General features: G+C 40.8%; 1 protein-coding gene across 5 annotated transcripts in view; it reads left to right on the plus strand.

Annotated features, from left to right (window-relative positions):
- The first annotated feature begins 2,719 nt into the window (after positions 1 to 2,719).
- Positions 2,720 to 24,781, plus strand: part of SRGAP1 (SLIT-ROBO Rho GTPase activating protein 1) — a 275,112-nt gene continuing 253,050 nt past the window's right edge. For all 5 annotated transcript variants that reach the window (XR_004621057.1, XR_004621058.1, XR_004621059.1 and 2 more), the window contains exon 1: positions 2,720 to 3,293. Coding sequence is in view for 2 of the 5 variants with exons in the window: in XM_034644551.1 (XP_034500442.1) it covers positions 3,227 to 3,293 (67 nt within the window). In the remaining 3 variants the exon portion in view is untranslated. The remainder of the gene's footprint in view (positions 3,294 to 24,781) is intronic.

Below are 24,781 nucleotides of genomic sequence, written 5' to 3' on the forward strand. Positions count from 1 at the left end.
TTCAAAGAAGATTAAAACTGAGATAATAATCGGAAAGATAACTAACATTCTCTGGGTATGTACAATGGTCTGATGTTGCTATAAGCACTTTAAAGGACTACCTCAGTTAAGTGCTTATCACATCTCCAGGAGCTAGGCATTAACCCATTGCACAGATGAGGAAACTGAGGCCTGGAGTGGCACCTTAATTTTTATCAGCTCACTCAGGAAACTGCAGAGCTAGGATTCACTTCTAGATACTCTATCTTTGGGGGCTTGTGCCTACCACAGTAGTACAGGTTTTAGCTTCAGCCAACAATGCATTTTTAGGGGCTGCACTTTCTGCTGCCAAGTTGGACTTCCCAAGTGCAAATATAAAATAAATCCCAGTAGCACCATGGATGGGTGATATGAATCACATTTATGTTTGACTGCAATCATCACCAAAGTAAGCTGCTTATCTCTGGTCTCTCTCTCTCTCCCCACGCCCAACCCATCCTTCCACACTGCCAACAGTTATCTTTATAAAACATATATGTGATTATGACATTTCTCTACTTAAAAGGTTCCCTGTTGTCTGTAGGACTGTGTCCAAGAGCTCAGTACAGGAGGCCTCTCTCAGTTGGCCCTGACCTTCCTCCCCAGCCTCTCTGCTTTAGATATTCTGGCTCTTCACCCAACATTCTTACATAAGACAGTTCCTCATGAAATTAGGGCAGTCGAGAGTTCCATAGTTAACCTCTTGTTTGGCAAAATGGAAAAAAATTAATTTTTAAAAGATTTTTAATTTTTTTTTTAGTAATCTCTACACCCAGCTTGGGGCTTGAACCTACAACCCCGAGATCAAGAGTTGCATGCTCGATGACTGAGCCAGCCAGGCGCCCCTTAAATTTTTTTTTGATTAAAATGTAAAAGCTGTGCAATTAAAAACAACGTGCACACACTACCAGTTGAAACATAAATATATATTTATTTTAATTTTATTTTTTTTTAAAGATTTTATTTATTTATTCGACAGAGATAGAGATAGCCAGTGAGAGAGGGAACACAGGCAGGGGGAGTGGGAGAGGAAGAAGCAGGCTCATAGCGGAGGAGCCTGACGTGGGGCTCGATCCCATAACGCCGGGATCACGCCCTGAGCCGAAGGCAGAAGCTTAACCGCTGTGCCACCCAGACGCCCCCATAAATATATATTTAAACTTTCAAAATGTTTTTCACCTCCTATGAGGTGATCTGGTATTTTAGTGGAGGACATCTTGTAACTCTATTTCCAATTGCCACAAAGAATGATGTTCCTTTTTCCTCCTGGAACCCAACCCCTTTCCTCTCTGAGGTGGCAAACTGCTTACTAGTCATCCTTCAAATCCAGTTAAAATACCACTTCTCCCAAAACCTCTTGCAGTCATTTTTCCCCTTCAGGGCTCCCAAAGCTGGGAGTATTTCTTTCTTACAGCATTATTGTACTTCACTTATTTATACAATAAACCTTGAGGTCCTTTAAGGCAAGGACCAGGAACCTGATCTTGGAGTCCTAGCTCTTAGCTTGGTGTTTGGCCCACAGTAAGATCGTGAAAGTTTATCACTGGATACATGAATGAATGCTCAAAGTCTAGAAATCCCTACTCTGTTTAGATCCTGCAGGGAAAAGATTTGTATACTGGACACGCCTTTGAACAATCGCTTTGATAAACCAGGCCCACATTAGGTCAGAAGTGATCGGTAAGGAGACAGGAAAGGTCCCAAGTGGTACTTGCGTCTGTGACAAGGCTGGTGACCACGCCTTTCCTACCCCCCTAGCTCCCGGGGCTACTTCAAGGATGGGGAGAATCTTGTGTTCAAGATGGGTATTTTTCTCCATCTCGACTGAAGAGCTTCACCCTCCTTTGATTTTTTTTAACAGCCAAGTGCCTAATTCAGTGAGCCTCCAATTCTCCTACTGGGGTCCAACATCTTGGACTCCCATCCCTTCCCGTCGTGGAGCGCTCCAACTCTGTATTTCTCCGACGGATTCTAGAAAAAGCCCCTCCAGGACCCCCTCCCTCGGCCCAAGACGGCCTGGGTCCGGAAGGGGCTCTCCAGCTGCCGGGGCCGCGGTCCGCCCGGCCGGCCCAGCAGAGCCCCCACAGCCGGGGGAGGCGCGGGGGGCGTCGCCCACTGCCGCCCGGGCTTCGGCGCGCGGGGCGGGGCCGCGTGTGGCCGCGAGAGGCATCCATCTTCCCGGACCAGCCGGCGTTTCCTCACCGAGCGGGGCGGGGGCGAGAGCGAAGGGCACGGCGTGGCGCCGCCCCTCCCGCGAGTCCTGCTCCTCTTCGCCGAGTCCGGAGCGGCCCGTGTGGCCGCCTGGGCCGCCGCCGCCCACAGCTCGCTCTCTGGGCGCGGGGAGCCTCGGGCAGTGTGCGCGCCGGCAACTTTGCGGCCGCCGGGGGCGCGGCTCCTCCCGGTGCGCGTGCGAGTGTGCAGAGCAGCGGCGGCCTCCTGGGGGCAGCAGCGGAAAGCGGGACGAGGAGAAAGAGGTAGCTTCGGCGCCCCGTGGCCAAGGAGGCAGAGGCCCCTCGCGGCGCCGGCTGTCGAGACCTAAACTCCGCCGGGGCTGCGCCCAGGACGCGTTGGAACGGAGCAGCGGCCGCCCTCCCGGCCGGCAGCGGGGACTCGCTCTAGGATTACGTTCCTTTTCGCCTGCCCGGGCGCTAGTAGCCGCCTTTGCTGACGGGGGAGCGGCGGCCGCGGCAGCAGCATCCCGGCTCGGGTGGGACCCCCGAGCGCCGGAGCCGGCGGCTGGAGCAGGAAGGGAGGGTCGCGGCGCCCGCCCTCCACGGCCGGCCCTGCCCCGAGCGCCCGGTGCGGGTTTCTAACAATGGTGCGGAGCGCCGGCGCGAGCCCCGCGTCCGCCCAGCGGCCGTAGAGGAAGTGGCCGGCTCCGGGTGGGGTGGGCAGGGAGACGCCCCCCGCCGCTCGCTCGCCAGAGTTTGCCTGCGCGCCGGGCCTCCCCGGCCCCGAGCCCGGCTCCCCGCCGGATCACCGACGGCAGCTCGAACCAGAGAGAGTATGGTGCCAGCGCCCGGGTTGATCTAGTCCTCGGCTCGCTTCTTTTTTCCGCCGCCTCTTCTTCCTCCTCCTTTACCTCCTGTCGGTGCTGCCTCTGGGTTCCCGGTGTGTGGGAGTACAACTCTCTGCCTCTCCAAGGAGACCGGTTTGTGACAGCCTAACCGAACTTGCCCATTGAAAGCAAACCCAGAACAGCTGGATAATGTCCACTCCGAGCAGATTCAAAAAGGACAAAGAGATCATAGCCGAGTATGAAAGTCAAGTCAAAGGTAAGGATGGGAGCGGCTGCCTTGCTCCTTTTGTGTGCCGCTTGTCATTGTGCTCGAGGAGTTGCATTTCTAACTTGGTGTCTGCGTTGGAGGAAGGCGGTGAGGGACAGCCAGAGCTTCTGGTTTAGCCACCCCGGGGTGCGTACAAGCCAATCCCCGTCCCAATCCTGGTCCCGTCAAGCCCACAGGGAGCTGCAAACCAGGCGGCTCTCCCCGACTGCCAGAGCGCACCTCCACTAGAGAGAGAACTGGCTTTAACTTAACCACCTTCAGCCGGGCAACTTAATGGGAGGCAGGCAGCCGCTAGTGGTTCCTACCCAGTTATCCTCTTTCTCCTCCTTATTTTTCTTTTTAACTGATATCTTTGTCACAACATACATATATATTTTTAAGAAGTCATTTTTTCTGAAGTCTGGACACTAAATTGTCTAGAGCTTCATTGAGTGCAGACGATTTTAGACATTTACACTGTTCACTATTTATTAGGGTGAGTCCGCCTTTTATAAAACAGCTCCCTAAAAGCCTGGCAGTTAAACCAAGCAGGGACTAGTGGAATCTGACTCCTCCTTTATAATGGGCCAGAATTCATTGCCATCTTTCACACTCACATGGGAATATTGCTTTATCATTTGCAGGAAGCTACTTGCATGTAAAATGGTTTGAATATTTAAGTAGTAGTTTCAATCCATTGACGTTGTCAGCGAAGGAAGGAACCTAATTAACGTTGATTAAGCATTTTTATTTAATGTGCCTTGTGGTTTAAAAAATATATTTTCTCTCAGTACAAGTATTTTGTGTTGCTGTTGAAGTGTTTAATGAACACGTATCTCTGTTGTGTTTGTGTGGGGTTTTTTGTTTTTGTTTTTCCTCGTCTGTGGTCTCTCCTGGGTGGTTTTCCCTATTGAGACAATGGATGGAGTGTTGAAATTGCTGCTGTTATTTGGAATTTTCAAGGCAAAGTTCATAACAATTGCTATGTAGACACCTGTGTTTTTTCAGATACAGCCTATAAAAGGGCTGCTGAGGGAGGCATTCTTTACTTGCCTTGGGAAAGGCAGGGGCAGCCTGGGTGTTCTTTTGTGTGGTCAAGTTGTGAAAATGCTTGGAGTCCTGTGAGAGGACCTGGAGGGGGACCCTCCATCACCCGAGGGTGAATTTGGACCAACTCATCATGGCCACGGAGGCAGTGTGCAAGCCCAGGAACTCATGTTTCTTTAGGCTAACACCGATAATGGAGTTGAACTCAGCGTTGTTCAGGAAATGATTTTTAACTGCTTGTAATTAATAGGAACTGGTTACATTGACGTGGAAGTTATTTTAGTAGAGAAGTAATTACTTCCTTAGTGACAGGTAAACTTTTTCATAAGCAGAATCCTTCTTAATGAGTGCATCATGGCCTAAAACCATTCCAAGGTGGAACTTCTAGTCACCATTCCTTCTGCAGGTTTTGCACATGGCTCTTTGTGGTAGATCTTTGGGGGATGGCAATCTGGCTTTCTTGCTGCCTAGAGCGCTGACTGGCAGAATGCCCTTTCAAGTATTGGTTTAGTTATTTCTGCTCTAAAGTCATTTGTCCATGATCAAGTCCTTATATGAAAAATAGTCTCATGGTTAATTTCTTTCAGAGCGTGAATTCTATTGTTATGTGACTACTGATATGCTTGAGATAAAGGCCCTCTACATTAAAAAAATCAATAAAATGGGATGTGTTGCAGTGTTTAAAATGTGTCTATCAAATCCAATCCAAGAAAAAATTATGAACATGGTGAGGATTATTTTTGGAACAAATTCTGGTCCCAAAGAAAGTGCTCTTTTCCATTCTCTTCAACCTTCCTCATTTACACATACCTACAGTCCTCAGGCTGCTTTATGACTCTTTCCTAACCTGACCTGCCCTTCTCATCAGGACCTGTGTCCAGACTTTATGTATTTCCACCCATCCTGTTTCTAACCCAGATCATTATATCCATATGCAATTACGGGAATAGGGCAGTACAGTGGAGTCGGACACACACCTTCAATGGCACCAATTCACCTGTACTTCTAAGCAAAATCAAGAAACGAGTGGGAGAAAAATGACAGTGACATAGTGCATGAGGCCAAGCCATCCCGTGCAGTGAGAGTCGGTTCCTTCGTAAGGATGTGAAATGCAGGACTCTGGTTTTCTGTTTTATTTTTGTTGAGTCCCTCTGTAAGGGTGAGCACCTTACCCTAGCAGAGTGCCAGTCCACTATTTAAAGGTATGTGGTTTTGGAACAACGACTTCTTTTAATTCCAGCCAACTATTTCATCTGTTGATAAACAAAAGAAATGTGGTCTGTTTGATTGCTGAAGGAAAACCGGCTGGCTGGACTCAGAGGAGAAGACATAGGTCTGTTCCCAGTGAATAAAGCCACATATATTGGAATTTCTGGATGACTTCAGGGTATGGGTGATTTCAAGAGTCAATTTCGGTTATGTGTGCCTTTTATTTTTAGCCTTTTTATTTAGAACTCAATACTCCAGAGTATTGTTCTTTCTTTCCCTCTCCCATTTCCCTAATATCAGTTGCACGAATTTCAGAATTTCTGAGATAATGGTTTCATCTAAAGGAATGACTCCAGGTGTGGGATTTTGCCACTGTGGCTGCCTGCACATGTTTTGGGAACAGACTTCATGGAGCTATTCTCAGCTGTGAAAATAACCATCATAGGTGACAATGTGTAGTTTTATGTGTAAAACTGTAAGTGCATCTAGTTAGATATACCATGTTGAGTAAGTCACTTAGCTTCTCTCTGGCTTTTGGTTTTCTTACCTATCAGATGAAGAGTTTGGATTCTCTCGGTTCTAAGGATCTTTGAGTCTGATTGAAGATGTTGTATCAGTTCATGTCAATCACTTAGTAAAATTTTCAAGCTTTTTGCATTTTCTTTCGGCCACCCAGTTGTGGGGGAAATCATCTTTGCTTTCACTTCTTTTTATAATGAATTCACAAACACTATGTATCATTTGAGTTCTCAGAAAATTAAAATGTAATGCAATAGGGAATACAGAAAAATAATAAAATCATGTTCAGAAATGTATAGCGCAAAATTGTAAGAGGAGATATAATCGTGAATTATGCAAGTTGTCAAAGCATAGATAGGTTTACATCAGGGACAAAAGGACCTCAAGTGGTAATTTAAAAGGAGTGTGTTAGCTAGGAGAAGAAAGACTATCGCATGTGTGTTAGTCAGCTTCCCAAAGATTTAGAATCTAGAGAAGTTAATCTCTTGTTTGTGGGGCTCTGAAGAAGCCAGCTTGTCTGGAGAAGTATATGAAACACAAACCAGTTGACTATGTTGCTTATTAGCATCTCTGGCAAAAGCTTAGCAGGGGAATAGGTGGTAACAGCTGGCTAACAGAAGGTTTGGAGATTATCTGGATTTTAGTATTCTATGCAATTTTTGAATTCTGCAGCAAAAGTATTGTGGCACACATATGAAAAATATTGGTTCCCATATGGGAACTGAAAGAATCCAAAGACACATTTTGTGAGGTGGAACTCATGGACTGAGAGGTTGTGTTTGTTTTTAAAAATGCATGTTGTTAGTTGCTAGGAATTGACAGCTATTATTTGCAGTATTTTCCCAGGGATATATGAGATTATCCCTGGGAAAATACTGCAAATAATGGCATCTACATGCCATATGTACAGGAAGTGCCAAGAAAACCTGTTGTTCTTCGACCACTCTGCTGCCTGAACTACAAATAGTACATTTTGGTAGCAGACGGATCGTGAGGAAATGCCAGTTCAATTTGGTATGACCCCATGGCATGCAGTAGGTTTCAACAGAAACAAGTGCAGCTGTCACCAGTATGGAACCTGTATCTCCACTGATGCTCTTTCATGTAACCTGCGATGGAAAACAGCAACAACTTAAATCAGGAATTAAAACTTTATAGCTGGGAGGGACTTTAAACATTTCCTGTCCAACCCATTCATTTATGCGATGCGAGGAGGCATAGATAGAGTTACACAATTAACTATAACCTACCTGGGGCTAGAACCCAGGTCAGTTGTTTTCAGGAACAATGATTTACTTTTAGATTCCTCACAAAGTAGAGCAGGAGATAGAACATTCACTGTTTAGACTTTTTTTTTTTTTTTAAGATTTTATTTATTTATTAGAGAGGGAGAGCAGGAGCAGTGGGGAGGGTCAGAGGGAGAAGGAGAAGTAGGCTTTTCGCTGAGCAGGGAGCCCAATGTGGGATTCGATCCCGGGACCCTGGGACCATGACCTGAGCTGAGGGCAGATGCTTAACTGACTGAGCCAACCAGGCATCCCTCACTGTTTAGACTTTACATTCATTGAAGGAACCATAGTTGGACCTAGAAGAGAACAGCAACTCCTCTGGTCTGTTAACAGGAGGAGTTAAATTGATTAACTGTAACTAAGTTGGGTGGTGTTTGTTTGTTTGTTTGTTTGTTTGTTTTCTCCACCAAGATCATTTCAAGAAACTACAGTGTGCAGGCAGTGACTTCACATGCTTGCCTTAGGATCAAGAAAAAAAAATATGGCAACTATGTGCAAATGTAACTTGCTTGAAATTTTGGTCAAACTAATGGGAGTGACTGCAGTAAGCCCTCTTATGTTGCCCAGAAACCCTGATTAGTTTCATGAACTTCAAAATATATTAAGGAATAGTTCGGGAGAAATTTTTGAGGACAGTGCATCCTTCTGAAGTGCAGTGAAGGTTGGCATGCACTGCAGGGTGACAAATCTCAGCTTTAACAGTCTGTGCTGCTTTCCTTACTCTTGGGAAGCGTTGACCAATTTGGGAACCACACGTTTGCAACTCTGGTTCTGGTTTGAGAGTCTGCTTTGTAGCGTGGCCAGACCCTTTTCTTATTTCATTCATGCTACCCATTTTCCCTTCAACTCAGTTAAGAATTAAGGAGAAGAAAAGGAAATAAGCTGTATGTCTTATCACTCTATATTTGTTTTAACTTGTTGAAGGTAGAAGGTGGGATTAGGGATAGTTATTTGAAGACATTTTTAGTTACTTGAAAGTATTTTTATCTGTTGGTCCCGAGTTACTTTGTAGTGTGTCGACAGCATGTATATATGTGCTCCTGTTGATATTTCAAGATGGGAGAAAACAGAACATAGTGTATAAGAGCAGAGATTTTGGTGTTAGCCATCCAGCCCTTTCACTGATCACATGTGTCATCTCAGAGTCCATTTCTTCATCTGTAAAATGGGGATAATAATAGAACTTACTTTCTGGTCTTTGTAAGGTTTCCGTGAGGCGATCTGTGGAAAGCTTTATCACAGGGTTGGTACATGATAAGTAGTAAAAAGCAGCCCTTGTTATCTGTGTAATTTTAGTTTTCTGTGCATTTCAACTGCTTCTCGTTACATTCTGACTTAGATAAGCTATTTGAAATTCAAAGACATAATCACCAGGCTGCTACCTGACTAGATCCCAGAGTGGGTGAATCTTTAATCATCCTGATAAAGTCCCGTGTACTTTTGGAATGGAGAGGAGCGAGGTTTCATGGTAGAAATACAAAGGGAAATGTGATAGGCAAACCAGAGAGAGTCCCAGCTCCTCATAAGTGGATTTTATATTGTCGTTATTTCTTATCCAAGTACAGGTAACAGAGCCTAAAAGCATTATATTTCCTGGGCCAGGCTGCCATGTGTTTGCTTACAACTTTTGCTTTGAATTTTCTTTACCTTTGCTCAGTGATGTTGTATGGAAAATGAAAACTGTAGTCCAGTCTGTGGATTTTATTTACTTGTGACAAAAAGGATTCTTAAGACATCAGATCAAGTCACTGGTTTAATTTCATGGTCTTGAGAAAAATATATATATTTTAAAATCAATATGGAAAGGAAGAATTCACTTATAGCTGTGAATTTGCTTCTGCTTCATGAGACAATACTTTGTTTTTTCCCCAGCTTTATTGAAGTATAATTGACATATAACAGAAAGTACTTTTTTAAAAAAGATTTATTTATTTATTTTTGAGTCGGGGGGATGGGGTGGAGAGAATTCCAAGCAGGCTCCATACCCACAGTGTGGACCCCATGCAGGGCTCGATCCCACAACCTCGAGATCACGACCCCAGCTGAAACCAAGAGCTGGACACCCAACCAACTGAGCCACCCAGGTGTCCTGAAAGTACTTTGATAATAAAATTTATTGTTTATGTATCTTTCATGCCTTTTACTACAGAGGTTTATTAAACATTTATTGAGTGAGTAGAGCAATCATTTGGATTGCCATTCCTTTACAGTGTAAGTTAACATGGTGATCATTCAAAATTATGTAGGGTGTCCAGTAAAGTATTACCACAAAATTAAATTGAATTCAAATGGTGTGTAACTTCTTCAGAATGTCATAAAAGTAAAACCAGTCTAAATGTCCAACAGTGGGGAATGGTTAACTAAATTCCGTTGGGGGTGGTTAACTAACTTGTACACGTGGAATGTCATGCAGGTGTTACCAGTAGTTTTTGAAGAACGTTTTGGCATGGAGAGATATTTTATAATAATTGAGGAAAAAAAGACAATAAAAGGATGTTGAAATAATAATAATTAAAAACAATCGCATCAGCAGCTAACAATGAGTGGGTGTCCGTGCTGTGCCAGTCATTGCTCTGGCTGCTTCGCTTGAGCCGACTTTATGTGTGCCCTGCGGGCTATAATGCATGGTGGGAGGAATTTCTGGTTATTTTTCCGTCTTGGTGTATGTTGTACTTCCTGTGTTTTTGGACCACAGGACACCTTGGTAAGTTTCCTTGTTTAATGCAGGAATCTCACAATAATGTAAAAATAGAGATTTCTCCTTTTTTCTTTCCTTCCTTTTCCCCCCTTCCCCTCCCCCCCTTTCCTTTTTCTCTTGTATGACATTCTGAAGGTATGCAGTGCAGACCACCAGAATTGTTTTGCCTCGTTAAATTATTTGAGTCTTCTCCATCTTGTTGCTCTGCCATCACCTGGGGAACTGCTTGATTGAAATTGGGTCTTAAGTATGTCCATGTTCTAGCTTGTGGGGAGGAGCACCCGCCTCAGTGTTTTAAAACCCAGGCCAGACATATACCAGACGATTTTCATTCATTTAACTGGTGAGAATTTAGTCACATGGCCACATGTGCTGCAAGGGAGTCTGGCAAACATGGTCTACCTAAACAGTCCGGTTTCCTGCTACCACTCTATGACCACGGCAGAAAGAGAGGAAGATTTTGGTGGATGACTGGAGTTAGCATAAAGACAGGCTTTTTTAGAGAGGCAATCTATTGGGGTGAAATTGTATTTTGTTTTAGTTTGTGTGTCTTTGATGGCTAGTAAGATAGAGCATCTTTTCACATGTTTACTGGCTATGTGTTTTTTGTCACTAAAATATTATTTGTTTCTTTGCTCATTTATCTGCTAGCTTGTCTTATTGATTTGTGAGTTTTCTTTGTAGTGTGTTCTCATTGTTCATCTCTTATCAGTTATATCTGTTGCAAATATCTTTTCCCTGTTCGTAGCTTGTACTTTCACAATTGTAAAAGCTATCTCTTGATAAACAGAGGTAGTTTAATTTTTTCATATGTATCAATTATTAACTTATGTTTGGTGTTTAAGCAATCTTTTCCTACTCTGAAGTCAGAATAATATCTGTCTATATCCTTTTGTAAATGTTTTAAAAATTTGCTTTTGACATACAGGGTTTCAGTTCATCTAGAGTTTATTTTTCATACTGTGAGTAGGCATATATTTTTAGTTCTTTTTATTTGGATGACCCAAAATTTTTTTTTAGCTTCATTTGCTAAATATTTCCTTATTTTATTTTATTTTTTTAAAGTAAGCTCTAGGCGTAATGTGGGGCTTCAACTCATGGCTCTGAGATCAAGCGTTGCATGCTCTACTGACTGAGCCAGCCAGGTGCCTCCCAGTCCCTTCTTTTAAAAAGTGATTGACCAGCTCCTTCTGTCTTGATCACGGTTTTTCATATGTGCATGAGTTTATCTCTGGATACTGTTGTGTTTCATTGGTTAATTTGTAGGTTCTTGCACTAGTATTACATTCTTTTAATTAGTATAGCTTTATAATGAGTCTTTATATCTAGTGGGCCAAATCCTCCTCCCTTATTTTTCCAGAATTATCTTGGTGATCTTGGTCTTTTCTTTTCCAAATACATTTTAAAGATTTATTAATTTATTTTAGAGAGAGCGCAAGAGAGCGAGTACACATACAAGGGAAGGGGCGGAGGGAGAGGGAGAGGAGCCTCAAGAATACTCCCTGCTGAGCATGGCACCTGACGCAGGGCTCAAAACCAGGACCCAGAGATTATGACCTGAGCTGAAACCAAGAGTCAGACGCTGAACAGACTAGACTGAGCCACCCAGGTATCCCTCCAAATACATCTTAGAATCAGTTTTTTCTTCCCTGGGAAACCCACTGGTATTTTGATGGAAACTGTGTGACATTATAAATGAACTAGAAGAGACTTAACGTCTATATAATATTAATTCTTCCTACCCATGAATATGAATATTTCTCCATTTACTTAGTTCTTTTTAAAATATCTTACTGAAGGGGCACCCACCTGGGTGGCTCAGTCAGTTAAGTGTCTGCCTTCAGCTCAGGCCGTGATCCCTGGGTCCTGGGATCAAGCTCTGTGTTAGTCTCCCTGCTCAGCAGGGAGCCTGATTCTCCTTCTCTCTCTCTCTCTCTCTGCCCCTACCCCATTCTTGTGCTCACGCTCTTTCTCAAATAAAATCTTTTAAAAAAATAAAAAAAATAAAACATCTTACTGTGGGGGCACCTGGGTGGCTCAGTCGGTTAAGTGTTTGACTCTTGATTGCTGCTCAGGTCATGATCTCGGGGTTGTGAGATGGAGCCCCATGTTGGGCTCCATGCTCAGCATGGAGTCTGCTTGAGATTCTCTCTCTTCCTTTTCCTCTGCCCCTCCCCCTACTCACATGCTCTCTCTCTAAAATAAATAAATAAAATCTTAGAAATAAAATATCTTACTGTAAAGTTTTATATTTTCTATGTTTTTGTTAAATTTATTTCATACATTATAATTCTTATTACTAATGTTCATAAGATCTCTTCTAAAATTGTGTTCTAATTGTTTTCTGTTATACAAAAATGCAGTTTACTTTAACATATTGGTCTTATATCTAGCCACTTTGCTGGTCTATTAGTATGTCTTTTTTTTTTTTTTTGGTAAAAAAAATTACTTGCCAATCAAGACAATTTTATTTCCCCCTTTCCAGACTTTAAGGCTTTAATTTATTTTTCTTGTATTTTTTCCCTAGGCAGAATATTGAATCCAAAGTTCATAAAAGTGGTGACTTTGGCATTCTTTTCTTGTTCTGGATTTAAAGGAATGGTTTTAAGCTCCTCTTCCCTTAAAGGATGATGATTGTTTTCTGTTTATTATATACAGTCTTCATCAAGTTAAGTAAAATGTCTTGTATTTTGTGTCTACTTGAGGTTTTAATCATTAATAGGTAGCTAAATGTTATCTTTTTTCTTTTTGTATCTGTTAATAGTCTTTAATATGTTAATGTGTTGAGTAATGCTTATAGGTTTCCTAATATTAAACCATCTTTGCATTCCAGAATTAAACCTGTATTGGGGTGCCCAGGTGGCTCATTTGGTTGAGCATCCAATTCTTGATTTCAGTTCAGGCCTTGGTCTCAGAGTTGTGAGTTCAGGTCCCATGTAGGGTTCCACCCTGGGCATGGAGCCTAATTTAAAAAGAAAACAAAACAAAACCCACCTGTCTTCATCATTGTATTTTATGTATATAAAAATAGTTGGGGAGCACCTGGGTGGCTCAGTCAATTAAGCATACGGCTCTTGATCTCAGCTCAGGTCTTAATCTCAGGGTTGTGAGTTTAAGCCCCATGTGGAGCCCGCTTAAAAAAATAAAAAGTAAAAATTAAAAAAAAGATAAAAACAGTTGGATTCAGTTTGCCAATATTTAGAGGTTTTTGCCTCTCAATTCTTGAATGAAACAGGCCTACGGTTTTCCTTTCTAATAATGTCCTTGTCTGGGTTCATATCTCTTATACTAGCCTCACAGAATGTGTTAGAGTACTTTTTTTTTTTCTACTTTATGGAAGTTTGACATTTTGGAATATTCTTTCCTTGAAAGTTTGGTAGAACTATTTGTCTGGGTCTAGATATTTACTTTGTGTGAAGAACTTTTTAACTCATTGACAGTTATTTTCTTTATTTAGTTATAGGATTACTTATTCTTTCTGTTTCTTCTGGCATCAGAAGAACTTTTTAATTCATCAGCAGTTAGTCATTTTCTTCACTAGTTATATGATTATTTATTCTATTTCTTCTGGTTTCAGAAAAGCTTTTTAACTCATCAGCAGTTAGTCATTTTCTTTATTAGTTATAGGATTATTTATTCTTTCTATTCCTTCTGGCATCAATTTGGATAAGTTATATTTTTTCCAGAAATTTGTCCACTTTATGTTTTCAAATATATTGATATGTTAATGATAGTATTCTCTTATTTTTTTTTAAAGTGGCTGATCTGTATTGAATTCAAAATATTATTAACTTTTTTTTTTTGCTTTCTCTCTTTCTTGCTGAATCTTAAAAGGGGTTTGTCTGTTTTTACTGGTTTTTCTTTTTATTGATTATTGCTTTTATCTTTACTACCATCTTTCTGATTTTCTTTAGGTTTATTTCTTTATTTTTTCTTAAGTTGGATGCATGATGCATTTATTTTTATCCTTTTTTGATACTATAAGCATTTAAGACAATATATTTTTTTTCCTAATATAAATGTTATTTCTAATGTAAGTGTTATTCCTAACAAAGGCGTCTGTTGTTTGTTCCTTATAAATATTTATGATAATTCTCCTTAAAATATCACCTGTGCTACATCTTATAAGATTTGATATGCAAAGTTCATTAGAATTAAGTTCTAAGTATTTTTAATTTCTCATAATAATTTCTTCTTTGACCCATGAGGCATACAGGAGTATGCTTTTAAATTAAAACAAAAAAAGTGGAGATATTTAATTTATCTTTTTAAGAAAATATAATTATATTGTGATTTGAGAGTAATAGTGTTTGAAATTAGTTGGGGATTTTTTCCTCTTTTACTATTCTCTGGAGGATTTCATGTAAGATTGGAATTATCTGATTCAAATGTTTAGTAGGACTCATCAGTAAAGCTATCTAGGTCTAGTGCTTTCATCAAGAAAAAACATTTGTTATTGCTTCTACATTTACACATTTTCTGATTGACTAGCCTAACATCGTTTATAATATTCTCATATATTTTTGATTTCTGCATCATCTGCAGTCATGCCTCTTTTCTATTAATAACAATTGTCCTTGTGCATTTTCCCCTTTTTTCCTAGATTGACTTTGCCAGAGGTATGATTATTTTATTAGTTTTTTAAAGAACAAGTTTTTTGCTTCCTTGGTTTACTATATTGTATCTTTGTTTCCTATTTCACTAGTTTGTTCTCCATTATTCTCTTCCTTTTACTTTTTTTGTGAGCATTATTTTGCCATTGTTTTAAAGTTCTTACTTATTTTCCAGGTTCTTATTTTGCTTCTTTTCTAATGTTAATATGTAAGTGAATAAAATTTCCTCTAAGCATTGCTGTACCTGTGTTCTACGAAGTTTTATATGTAGTGTTTAGTCATCTTTCAGTTCTGTGCATTTTCTAATTTCCATTATGATTTTTGCCTGTAACTCATGATCTTTTTAAAAATGTGTTTATAATTTTCCAGATATAAAGAGTTATTTCAGTTATTTCGTTACTGATTTCTAACTTAACTGCATTGATTTTCTTTGGCGTAAATCTTGTATGCTATTGAAGATTATAAGCCGCATCCTCTCCTGGCCCTTTCCATCTCCTTCTCCTGCTTTATATCTCTCCATAGCACTTATTATCATTGATCTATTTTATACTGACTTTATCTTGTTTGGGGGCTTTTAAAATTCCTTTCTTATGTGAAAGCTGGTGATATAATTAAATTATATTTTAAAACCACTTTATCCTGCATTTTAGTTTCAACCAGAAGGGTCAGTCTGGGGTATCTATCTAACTTTAATGTACTGTAGGAAATAGAAGTCTAATATTCATTTTTCGAAGCTGTCAATATATTATAATTTTTATTAATGAGATTTAATTGACATATAACATTAGTTTCAGGTGTACAGCATAATGATGTAAATATTGCAAAATAATCATGACTCTAAGTCTAATTAACATCCATTACCACACGTAGTTAGATTTTTTTTTTCCTTGTGATAAGAACTTTCTTTTTTAAAGTAAACTCTGTCCCTGACATGGGGCTCAAATTCACAACCCCAAGATCAAGAGTTGCATGCTCTTCCAACTGAGCTGACCAGGTGCCCTGTGATGAGAACTTTTAACATCTGCTTAGTCCCTTTCAGACAATTATTTTAAATTTTTCCAGTATTGATTTCTATTTTAGCACAACAATCCTATAGAATATATAGTTCAAGCTACTGTGAGAAGAACAAGTCTTGTGTTTTTTCCTAAAGAGTACTGTAGGATCTGGTCCTTACCACCTAGAATAATGTTTATAATCCAGGATCAATACACTGAGGAGGATATACCTATGAAGAGAGCAAATAATATTATGCTAACAGTTTTAAATTCTTCACATATAGGTTTGCATCTGCACCTGGAAAACTCCAGGGTATATGACTTCTAGGGATGGACATGTATAGTGAAGGCTCCATTAACGGGCAGAGCATGAAACATCCACATTTTATCAGTAATCTTAGCTGCTTTTGGAAAGTCTTTGGGGTTTTGGTGTTACTGCTATTCATCCAGACTCTGCTGTTTCGTTCTTGCATTTTGCAGGTGACAGTTTCTCTTTTCTTGCGGAATTCCTTCTACCATCTTCTCCATTGGAATTCTCCTCCAAAGCAGGGACCTTTAATAATTCAGGGCCCGATGGAAGAGGTAGCACCCTCCCGCCTTCTTGGCATCACAGCAGAATAGCTGAGCCGGCATCACAAGAGAATTTACAGAGGTCCCAGCAGCAGTTCTCCCAAGTGCTGGATGTTCCAGTGTCTGGGCTGTCATTTTTAACTCCTTTCTCAGTTGGTCTATGGAAGACCCCTGGACTTTTGCCCTTTGCCTTTATTATTTTGAAGGTGTAGCTTATAAAAACAGCTCCCTCCCTCAGACCTCTAGCAATTAAGATAGAACAATAGGTGTCTGCTTATCTTACTTAAGTCAGACAATTTTTACCTCTGAAGAAGTCCAGATTTTAGTCTGGCTGTGAAATTAGCATGTTTGAGAAATGGAATTATGCCTCTGAACAGTTACCAAGGAGAGCAAGTAGGAAGAAGTCAGTCTGCTCATCTTGTTTGACAGAGGTCTTGGCCGGGTGGCCTATTTTGATGTCTGGTCAGTGTAGTTCACAAAAGTTCTCCTGTGAGGATCACCAATGGCTTTTTCTTGTGCCTCATACTGACCGTCTACACTTAGAGCACAGTCTAGTCAAATTATAATCTCTAAGCGTCAGGAGAAAGTCTGGAATTCAAAGCCAAAGGTGTGACTGTTGTAGGACTGAGTGCAGCCTGCTGCCTGTCCTTGAAGGAGAGGAAGGTGAGGAGAGGAAGGTCAAAAGAGCCACCTGTTTCAGAAGGTGCGGGTTGAGCAACACTCCAGAAAGTGGAGGGCTATTCTCTGGGGGACCTTTGAGCTCGAGTAATTTGCTCTTATTTCTTCTTTGTGCCCACTTCTCCTTTTCCTCTTCATCATTGTGGACAACTGATGCATTCCTTACTGATAACATGGTACAGAAAGCTGGCAAGTTTTGAAACTTTAGAAAAGGGAATTTGTTAGATTTCGTGAGCCCTAGAAAAGAGAGTTTTCTGGGTACACTGCTACAAAAAGAGGAAGAGCTGATGAATGCCTTTTCAAATGGCCACTCCTTTTTTAAGTTGAACTTCTGCTGCAATTGTATTCACAGTGTTTACGGGGACTCTCACATGTGTCACCGAAAGTTTATGTTTGAAAGATTGCCAGACTGTTTTTCTAGAGTTTAGAGTTTTAATTATACCCATTTTCCTGCATTCTCCAAATACCTAACATACAAATAGATATCTCTTGTTTAAAGCTGGGACATCTCCTTCCTGCAGTTAAGTTAGCATTGCAGTCTCTCTCTCTCCTTTTACAGAGAGAGAGCACGGCAGGAAGGGGCAGAGGGAGAGAGAGAATCTCAAGCAGGCTCTCCGCTGAACAAGGAACCTGACACAGGGCTTGATCTCAAAACCCTGAGATCGTGACCTGTGCCAAAAAAGAGTCGGACGCTCAACCCACTGAGCCACCCAGGCGCCCCTATAGTTTCTTTTCTATCAGGCATTGCAATTGCTCAGTGGTCTTGGAATTAAATTGTGAAATAATGTACAGAAAGCTCTGTGCACTGTGAAATACAATAAAAGTTACTTTTATTGCCTTTGTGGTCAGTGGATGTTTCTGACATTCTCATACTGCCATGTCCCATCTTCAGATACTACATAATACTCTGAAATACGCATGCTTGCACAGATCGGTGTGTTTTGTGTAGCATAGGAGTTTATAGTTTATGGCTGCCGGGGTCTGAATCCCAGCCCAGCCACTCTCCAGCTATTTAACTGTGGGCCAGTTACTTACTCCCATCCTGCCTTGCTTCCTTGCCTATAGCATGGAGATAATAATACTGAGTGAAGAGGGGCTGGTGGCGAGGGCAGTGAAAGACAGAACAAAGGAGATACAAGTCTATTGAATGCATTGCAAGGGAGTAGTGGTCAGGGCAGCAGAGGAGAGACTGTCTGCCACCAGGCAGTGTTGAGGGGCCACAGTTACAGGGCTCAGTGAAAGCATATGGGGCCCCCCTTTTTTGGTAATCTTAGGAACTGTGCCTGGTTATAAGTAGCTTATTTGTCAATTAGGGCCTATGGCTGTTCCAAGGTGGGAGAGGGTCACGTAATGCATCTATTTGTATTCAGCTCAGTGATCTCTGTGGGCCCTTCTGCCTTGCTCAGGTTTGCATTGCTCAAGCCTATTGCCTCAAAGTGGCCTCTACGCCTACCTCAGAGCATTGTTAAGACAAAGTGTTGAACAAACAAACTGGCACACAGTAAGTGCTCAGAAAATGTTAGTGTATTGCCATTTTATGAACTCCGGCTCAGGAAGCAGTAATAATAAACTTCAGATTACGGAAGACTTAGTAGCCAAAAGGAGACTAAGGAGACAAGAGGACTAAATATAATATGGCAGCACTGGGTGTTATATGCAAACAATGAATCATGGAACACTACATCAAAAACTAAGGATGTACTGTATGGTGACTAACATATCATAATAAAAATCATTATTTAAAAAAATACATAAATAAGATATGGTGTCTTGTGTGGTATCCTGGAACAGGAAAAAGACATTAGGTAAAAACTCAGGACATCTGAATAAAATACGGGCTTTAGTTAATTTTAAAAATACTAAGAGAAAATAAAACAGTTGTTGTTTTTAAAAATCCCATTTATATAACTTCTATGATTATAAAGAACTTGTTGGCTAAATTACAGAATTGGTAAGGCAAAAAATGAAAATTCTCAAATGGATTGGAGTATATACTTCCGATGGCATTGTTTGTATTTATATTCATAATATTTATACATTAATCTCCCTGTGTACTTATTTAACAAATGTGGTCATTTGCAGAATAGTTAGTATTGTTCAGCATTGTATCATAATAGCAGTGATACTCAGAGTTGGTCCCTGGACCAGTGCTGAGCAGCAGACTATTTGTTACCTGTCCATGAGGAGACAAGGTGCATCATGGTACCGCTTTCTTTATTCCAAAAGTCTTGCTACCAGTGAATGTCAGCTAAACTAAGCTGTGCGTAGTGATGTAATGATTTAAGTTCTGGCACAAACTCTTTATCACATTATGGATCTGGAATGAACAGTTCACCAACCTTCATTGGAGTGGTATTGGTCTGCCGCATTCCATAGAAGGATATTGAGATCTGCCTGATCCTTTTAATAGCTGTTAGCATTATTTGTTTTTTGTTGATTTAGAGAACAAGCTTGTCCTTCAATGTAGGAGTGGTGGCCACTTAACAATGGCCATTGGTACTTTAAACGTCATTATTTTCAGGGCTTGGGCTTCCTTTAGAGAGGCAGTGTGGTATAGAGGTTAGTATCTTGGATAAATTCAATTCAAATTGTGGTTCCTCTGAAACCTCAGTTTTCCAGTTTGATAATGGGTGTGATGATTACATCTATTTTATAAGATTGTTGTGAGGAATAAATGAGTTTATACCTGTAAAGAGTTTAGCACTGCTCTTGGCGAGTGATAAGTGTTCAATAAAAGTGAGCTGCTATAATAATAATTATTATTATGTATTATTACTACCTGCAGCTATTGTTTTAATTAGTGGCAGTTCTTTTCTTAAATGATTTAAAACTCACTCCTTTCCAGAGAGATGAAAATTACTTAACAGACTTAAATCTTACAAAGCAAACACTAAAAATGTAAATCTTAATAGTTCTTTACAAAAGCAGTAGGAGACAGCCGATCTCCAGAAGCTATACTGGGCCCAATCTTAATAAAATTGTATGGATAAGCTTCTTATGACATTTAGCTACAAAAAAGTACTTTGTTATAATTCTTTGCCTCATCGTTGTTAGAGAGCGTTGCGGGTTAATGAGTTCTACTTTTTCTGCGTGTATGATTGCAGCTCTAGATGTAGATTGCTCTGCCATTAACCTGCACTAGTTAGTGGTTTGTTAAGTGTCGCCAAAAATAAATCATCTGCCACACAGATGAAGTCTTGTGGAATAACCATAGTTATTCCAGCTGTTGCCAAAGGCCTAATCCTCTCCTTTGCTTCCAGACAGGCTATATCTGTATAGTATGTGTGTTTGTTTCTTTCCTCCCTTTGAGCATGGCTATACCCTTCCTAAAGAACACCTGAAATAGCAGCTTGCAGCTCTTCCCTAACTACACTCTTATTTCTCCTGTGTGTTAACCTACGGGTATTCACTATTCCATTGAAGTCTTTATCACTTGATTGTTTTGAGCAAGACCTAGCTCCCCTAATAATGAATCAGAAGAAAGCTTGGGTCCACCCTTAACGCTTCTCATCTGATGCAGAATGCCTGGTTACAATACAGATGTTGCCTGCAGTTATCGTTGTCGCTGCTTATAATACCAGCAGCTCACATTTAGAAGGGTCTTTCTTTTAAGGAAGGTCATATTGGTGTCACCTTACAGATGGGGAAAATGAAACTCAAAACTTAGAAACTTGCAGTAGTTTCCCCAAGATCACACAGCTACTACATGTTGGGGTCACCACATTCAAACCTGTGCACCATCCATTCCAAAGAGCTGCGTAAGGACGCTGCATTATGAGAGGCTAAATGCTTAGATTTCATGTTACTCACTCTCTTTAAACTTACAGAAAGCTAAGTAGAATGATGGCCATTTTTGTCTTAATAAACAGAGTTGATAGCAATTCAGATTAAAGTCTTTGTTCAACAACTATATACTAGTATGAAATTGTTGTCTTACTATCTCAATGGATTTCTTGATGAGGAATCTCATGGGGGGGTTGCCTCTTTGTATGTAACAGAAAAGGCATTTTGGGGGAGAAATATTCAAAAATCTAAACCAGAATATTCTTATTAAACTTAGTGCCCTGTTCCTAGGGATAAGAATCTCTGCCTCAGCTCTCCTGTTAACTCCACCATAAGGCCTTGCTGGTGCCCAAGTGAAGAGGCCCTGCCCTGTCTTGATTTCTCCTGGGAAAGAAGTTGTATCTATCTCTTTAGCTAGTTCTCTAGATTTACCCAAAACTTCACTCTTTGTTGCTATTATTCCTCTCTGAGCAGGTGTTAAGACTTCTGGTAGACTCTCTCAGCACAGGTCAGAATCACCTAGAGGGTTTGTGTAAGCAGTTTGCTGAGCCCCACACCCAGCCCTAGAATTTGCATTTCTAACAAGTACCCAGGTAATGCTGATGCTTTTAGATCAGAGAAATCACATTGGGAACCATTGCTGTAAAAATCAAAGCAATTTTGTAACTTCCTTAAGTTAGCCAATTTAGATGCTAATTTTACTCCCTATTTCCCTAAGATCTTTACCTTTCTTACAATTGCTCTCAATTCCTGTAAATGGACATCAAATCATGGCAATTTAAACTAAGAATATAGAAAACGCATGCAGCCCTCTGCTTCTTGCTTTGCTTCCCTCCCTCCCCCCCCCAATCGTCATAATTCGTTAGTTTCTCAAATTATAAAAAGCTTTTCACATCACATCTGGGTAAATTGAAAACTAAAGTGGGAACATGATGAGCCCTTAAGGAATAAAGCTTCAGTTTCCTTACAAATCTGCACGTGCTTTTGAACTAAGGAAAAAGCACAAGGCAAAGTAACCTTTTTAGGACCTCCTATGGCCCATTTCCATTTCCTACCTTCACCACCATCTCCTAGGACAGTCAGGAGACCTGACACTTAACTCTGGAGCTACTGAAGTGCACCTTTTACTGTGGGTTATGGTTAATTCAGGCTGGTGTAAGGATGGAGTTTTTCTGTAAACAGGAAATTTTATTGTGTTTCACGAGAGCTTTTATTTGATTTTTAAAAAATCTTGGATCCACTGATAATTCATGAAATTGCTATAGCAATAGTTACATAAGAATTATACCTTACGTGAGAGTTAGGCTCTGAAGTCAAACAACAAGGAGAAAAACTAAACAGAATTACTCTTGAAAATCCCAAAGTTACCACGTCACCAAAAACTGCATCTGTGAAAGCTCAGAAGCCAGAAAACTAATGTGCGTTATGGCTTCACACCTGCATATGGCCAAGGTCTAGTTGAAAGAGCAAAGGGATATTGAGGGGGAAAGATTTTCCTTCCTCCCCAGGTCCCTTAAAATTAAATGGGTTAAATTCCAATAAATTAAATGTGCTTATAATAGGACTGCATTATATTGTTAATAGTTAAATTCCAATAAATTAAACGTGCTTATAACGGGACTGCATTATATTGTTAAGATAGTTTAAACTTGGGGCGCCTAGGTGGCTCAGTTGGTTAAGGGGCTGCCTCCAGCCTAGCTCATGATCCTGGAGTCCTGGGATCGAGCCCCACATTGGGCTCCCTGCTCAGCAGGGTGTCTGCTTCTCCCACTCCCTCTGCCTTTCCCCCTGGCTTGTGCTCTCTCTCGCTCACTCTCTCTCTCAAATAAATAAATAAAATTTTTAAAAAGATAGTTTAAACTTTTGATTCTGGGTCATTGGTTTAAATTCTTTTACAGTCATGCTGGAATTAAATATCATTCATTCATTCAACAGACAGCTTTTTTTTTTTTTTTAAAGATTTTATTTGACAGAGAGTGTGAACACACAAGCTGGGGGAGCAGCAGACAGAGGGAGAGGGAGAAGCAGGCTCCCCGCTGAGCAGGGAGCCTGATGCAGGGCTCCATCCCAAGACCCTGGGATCATACCTGAACCAAAGGCAGACGCTTAACCAGCTGAGCCACCCAGGCACCCCAAAAAACAGCTATTGAATACCTCCTTTACCACAGTGTAGACTCCCCAAGCGCAGCTGTTTTTTAATCAAGGCACCTGCTTTGCCTTATAGTAGCTGCTCAGTCAGTGTTCATTGAATTAATAACTAATGAAACACAGCCTGTGTCTTTTTACCAATTGTGCTCTAGATTTAGAGATGGAGAAGTAAGCGAAGATTTGCTAAATGGTATGTTAGAGGTGTTTTGAATTCATGGGAGCATTGTGCAGGAAGAAATTAGTTCTGCCTGGGAGAGAACAATACACACTCATGGGAGAGACATTTGAGCTAACCTTGATGGATGAGTAGGAGTTCTCTAGGAAAGGAAGGGCATTCTAGGTAAAGGAGAGTCTCTTCAGTGAGTGATTCTGTGTTTTTCCTTTTTAGGAGGTGTTAGATTAGTGTTTTAAATGCTTTGAGCAGGGTAAAGAGATAAGAATAGAAAGGCGTGTATGGGGCATGTATTATGCGCCTTTTGCATGCATTATTTTGTTTGAATCTCACAAGAAACACATGAGGTGGATGCTGCTAATTCCATTTTCCAGATTAGAAAGTTGAGGAAAGTTTATTTTGCCAGAGATGACGTAGTGAGATGACAGCCATTATGCTTGATGTTCTTACATGGCATTCAAGCAGTTTAGACTTCGTGGAAGGTGAGAAGCCATTGAGGGTGACACGATGAGATTCTAGGGTGCTAGGTAGACTAGAAAAGCCTGAGGAGGGAGGCCAGTTTGAAAGTCTTGTACTCTACAGTGGCTTATTGAAGGCTTCAGTTCTGTCCTTGACCTTGAGGGTGGAAACATTGAGAGATAAGGAGATCTGAGAAGTGGAATCTAGAGGACTTGATGACCCGTGAGAGAAAGAAGTCAACGATCAAGTTTATGGAGGGGAGAACAAGATGCATGGTGATCCGGTGGAAAACAGTGTCATGTGTTATTTGTCTCCTTTCAAACCTTGTGTTTTTTCTGTGTATAATATCAAAATATATTAGTGCAGTAATACATGTACATAATTTCTAAATATAGAAATGGAAACACATTGAGATTATGCTCACTTTTTCTTTATGGGGTGTACCATCAAACATGTTTGGAGGCTACTGATTCCAGTGTATCCAAGAGATGGGTCCCCATCCACTGTGACAAGAAAGATTGAATAGGTGAGGTGAAAAGATGACTGTTTGTACTTTTATTTCTGTGGATGATTATTCCAAGTTCTTTCTTTTTGAGTCATTTGTCTTTTGCACATCAGAATAACCCAAAACATCTTTAAAGTTGGATTAACAGCACTACAGGTATTCCTTTCCTATGGGACAGATTCTGTTCTAAGCTGTTCTTGTCATTGGAGAACGTTGGAAGTGGAACGAGCATTAAGGTCATCTAATCGAGCACCTTCCTACCCATCCAAAATCTCAGACAAGTGGTCATTGGGCTTTTACCCCTTTGAGAGGTAGGCATGCAGTCCTGTACAAGGAGGTGTATTGTAGAAAGTTCTTCCTTTTACAAGGTGTGGTTTGCTTCCCTGTACGCAGCTTCTACACATTGGTTCTTTTCCCTCCCTTAAAATCATTACAGAGCCAGTAACACCATATGTGATGCCTTACAGTTTACCAGGCACACACATGTGCAGAGTCACGCCTGATGCTCACAGCTCCTCTGTGCAGGCCATGAGGTGGTTGAGATTATAGTCCCATGGAAAAGCATCCTAGTTCTTATCCCTACAAGTATTTGTCATGCCTGATTTGTATATTCTAGATAGGAGGCACTGAAGTACCAGGAGCCATCAGACCTGAGTTTCAGTTCGGGTTCAACCACTTTCTAGTAACAAGACCTTGGGCAAGTTATTTTGCCTTTCTGAGCCTCAGTTTCCCTACTTGTAAAATAGGGATAAAGCCCTCCATCTCAGAACACTGCTGGGACCATTAAATTAGATAACACTTTTAAAGCCATT

This window comes from Ailuropoda melanoleuca, chromosome 15 (genome assembly GCF_002007445.2).
Source record: "Ailuropoda melanoleuca isolate Jingjing chromosome 15, ASM200744v2, whole genome shotgun sequence".
In the NCBI taxonomy this organism is placed as follows: domain Eukaryota; kingdom Metazoa; phylum Chordata; class Mammalia; order Carnivora; family Ursidae; genus Ailuropoda; species Ailuropoda melanoleuca.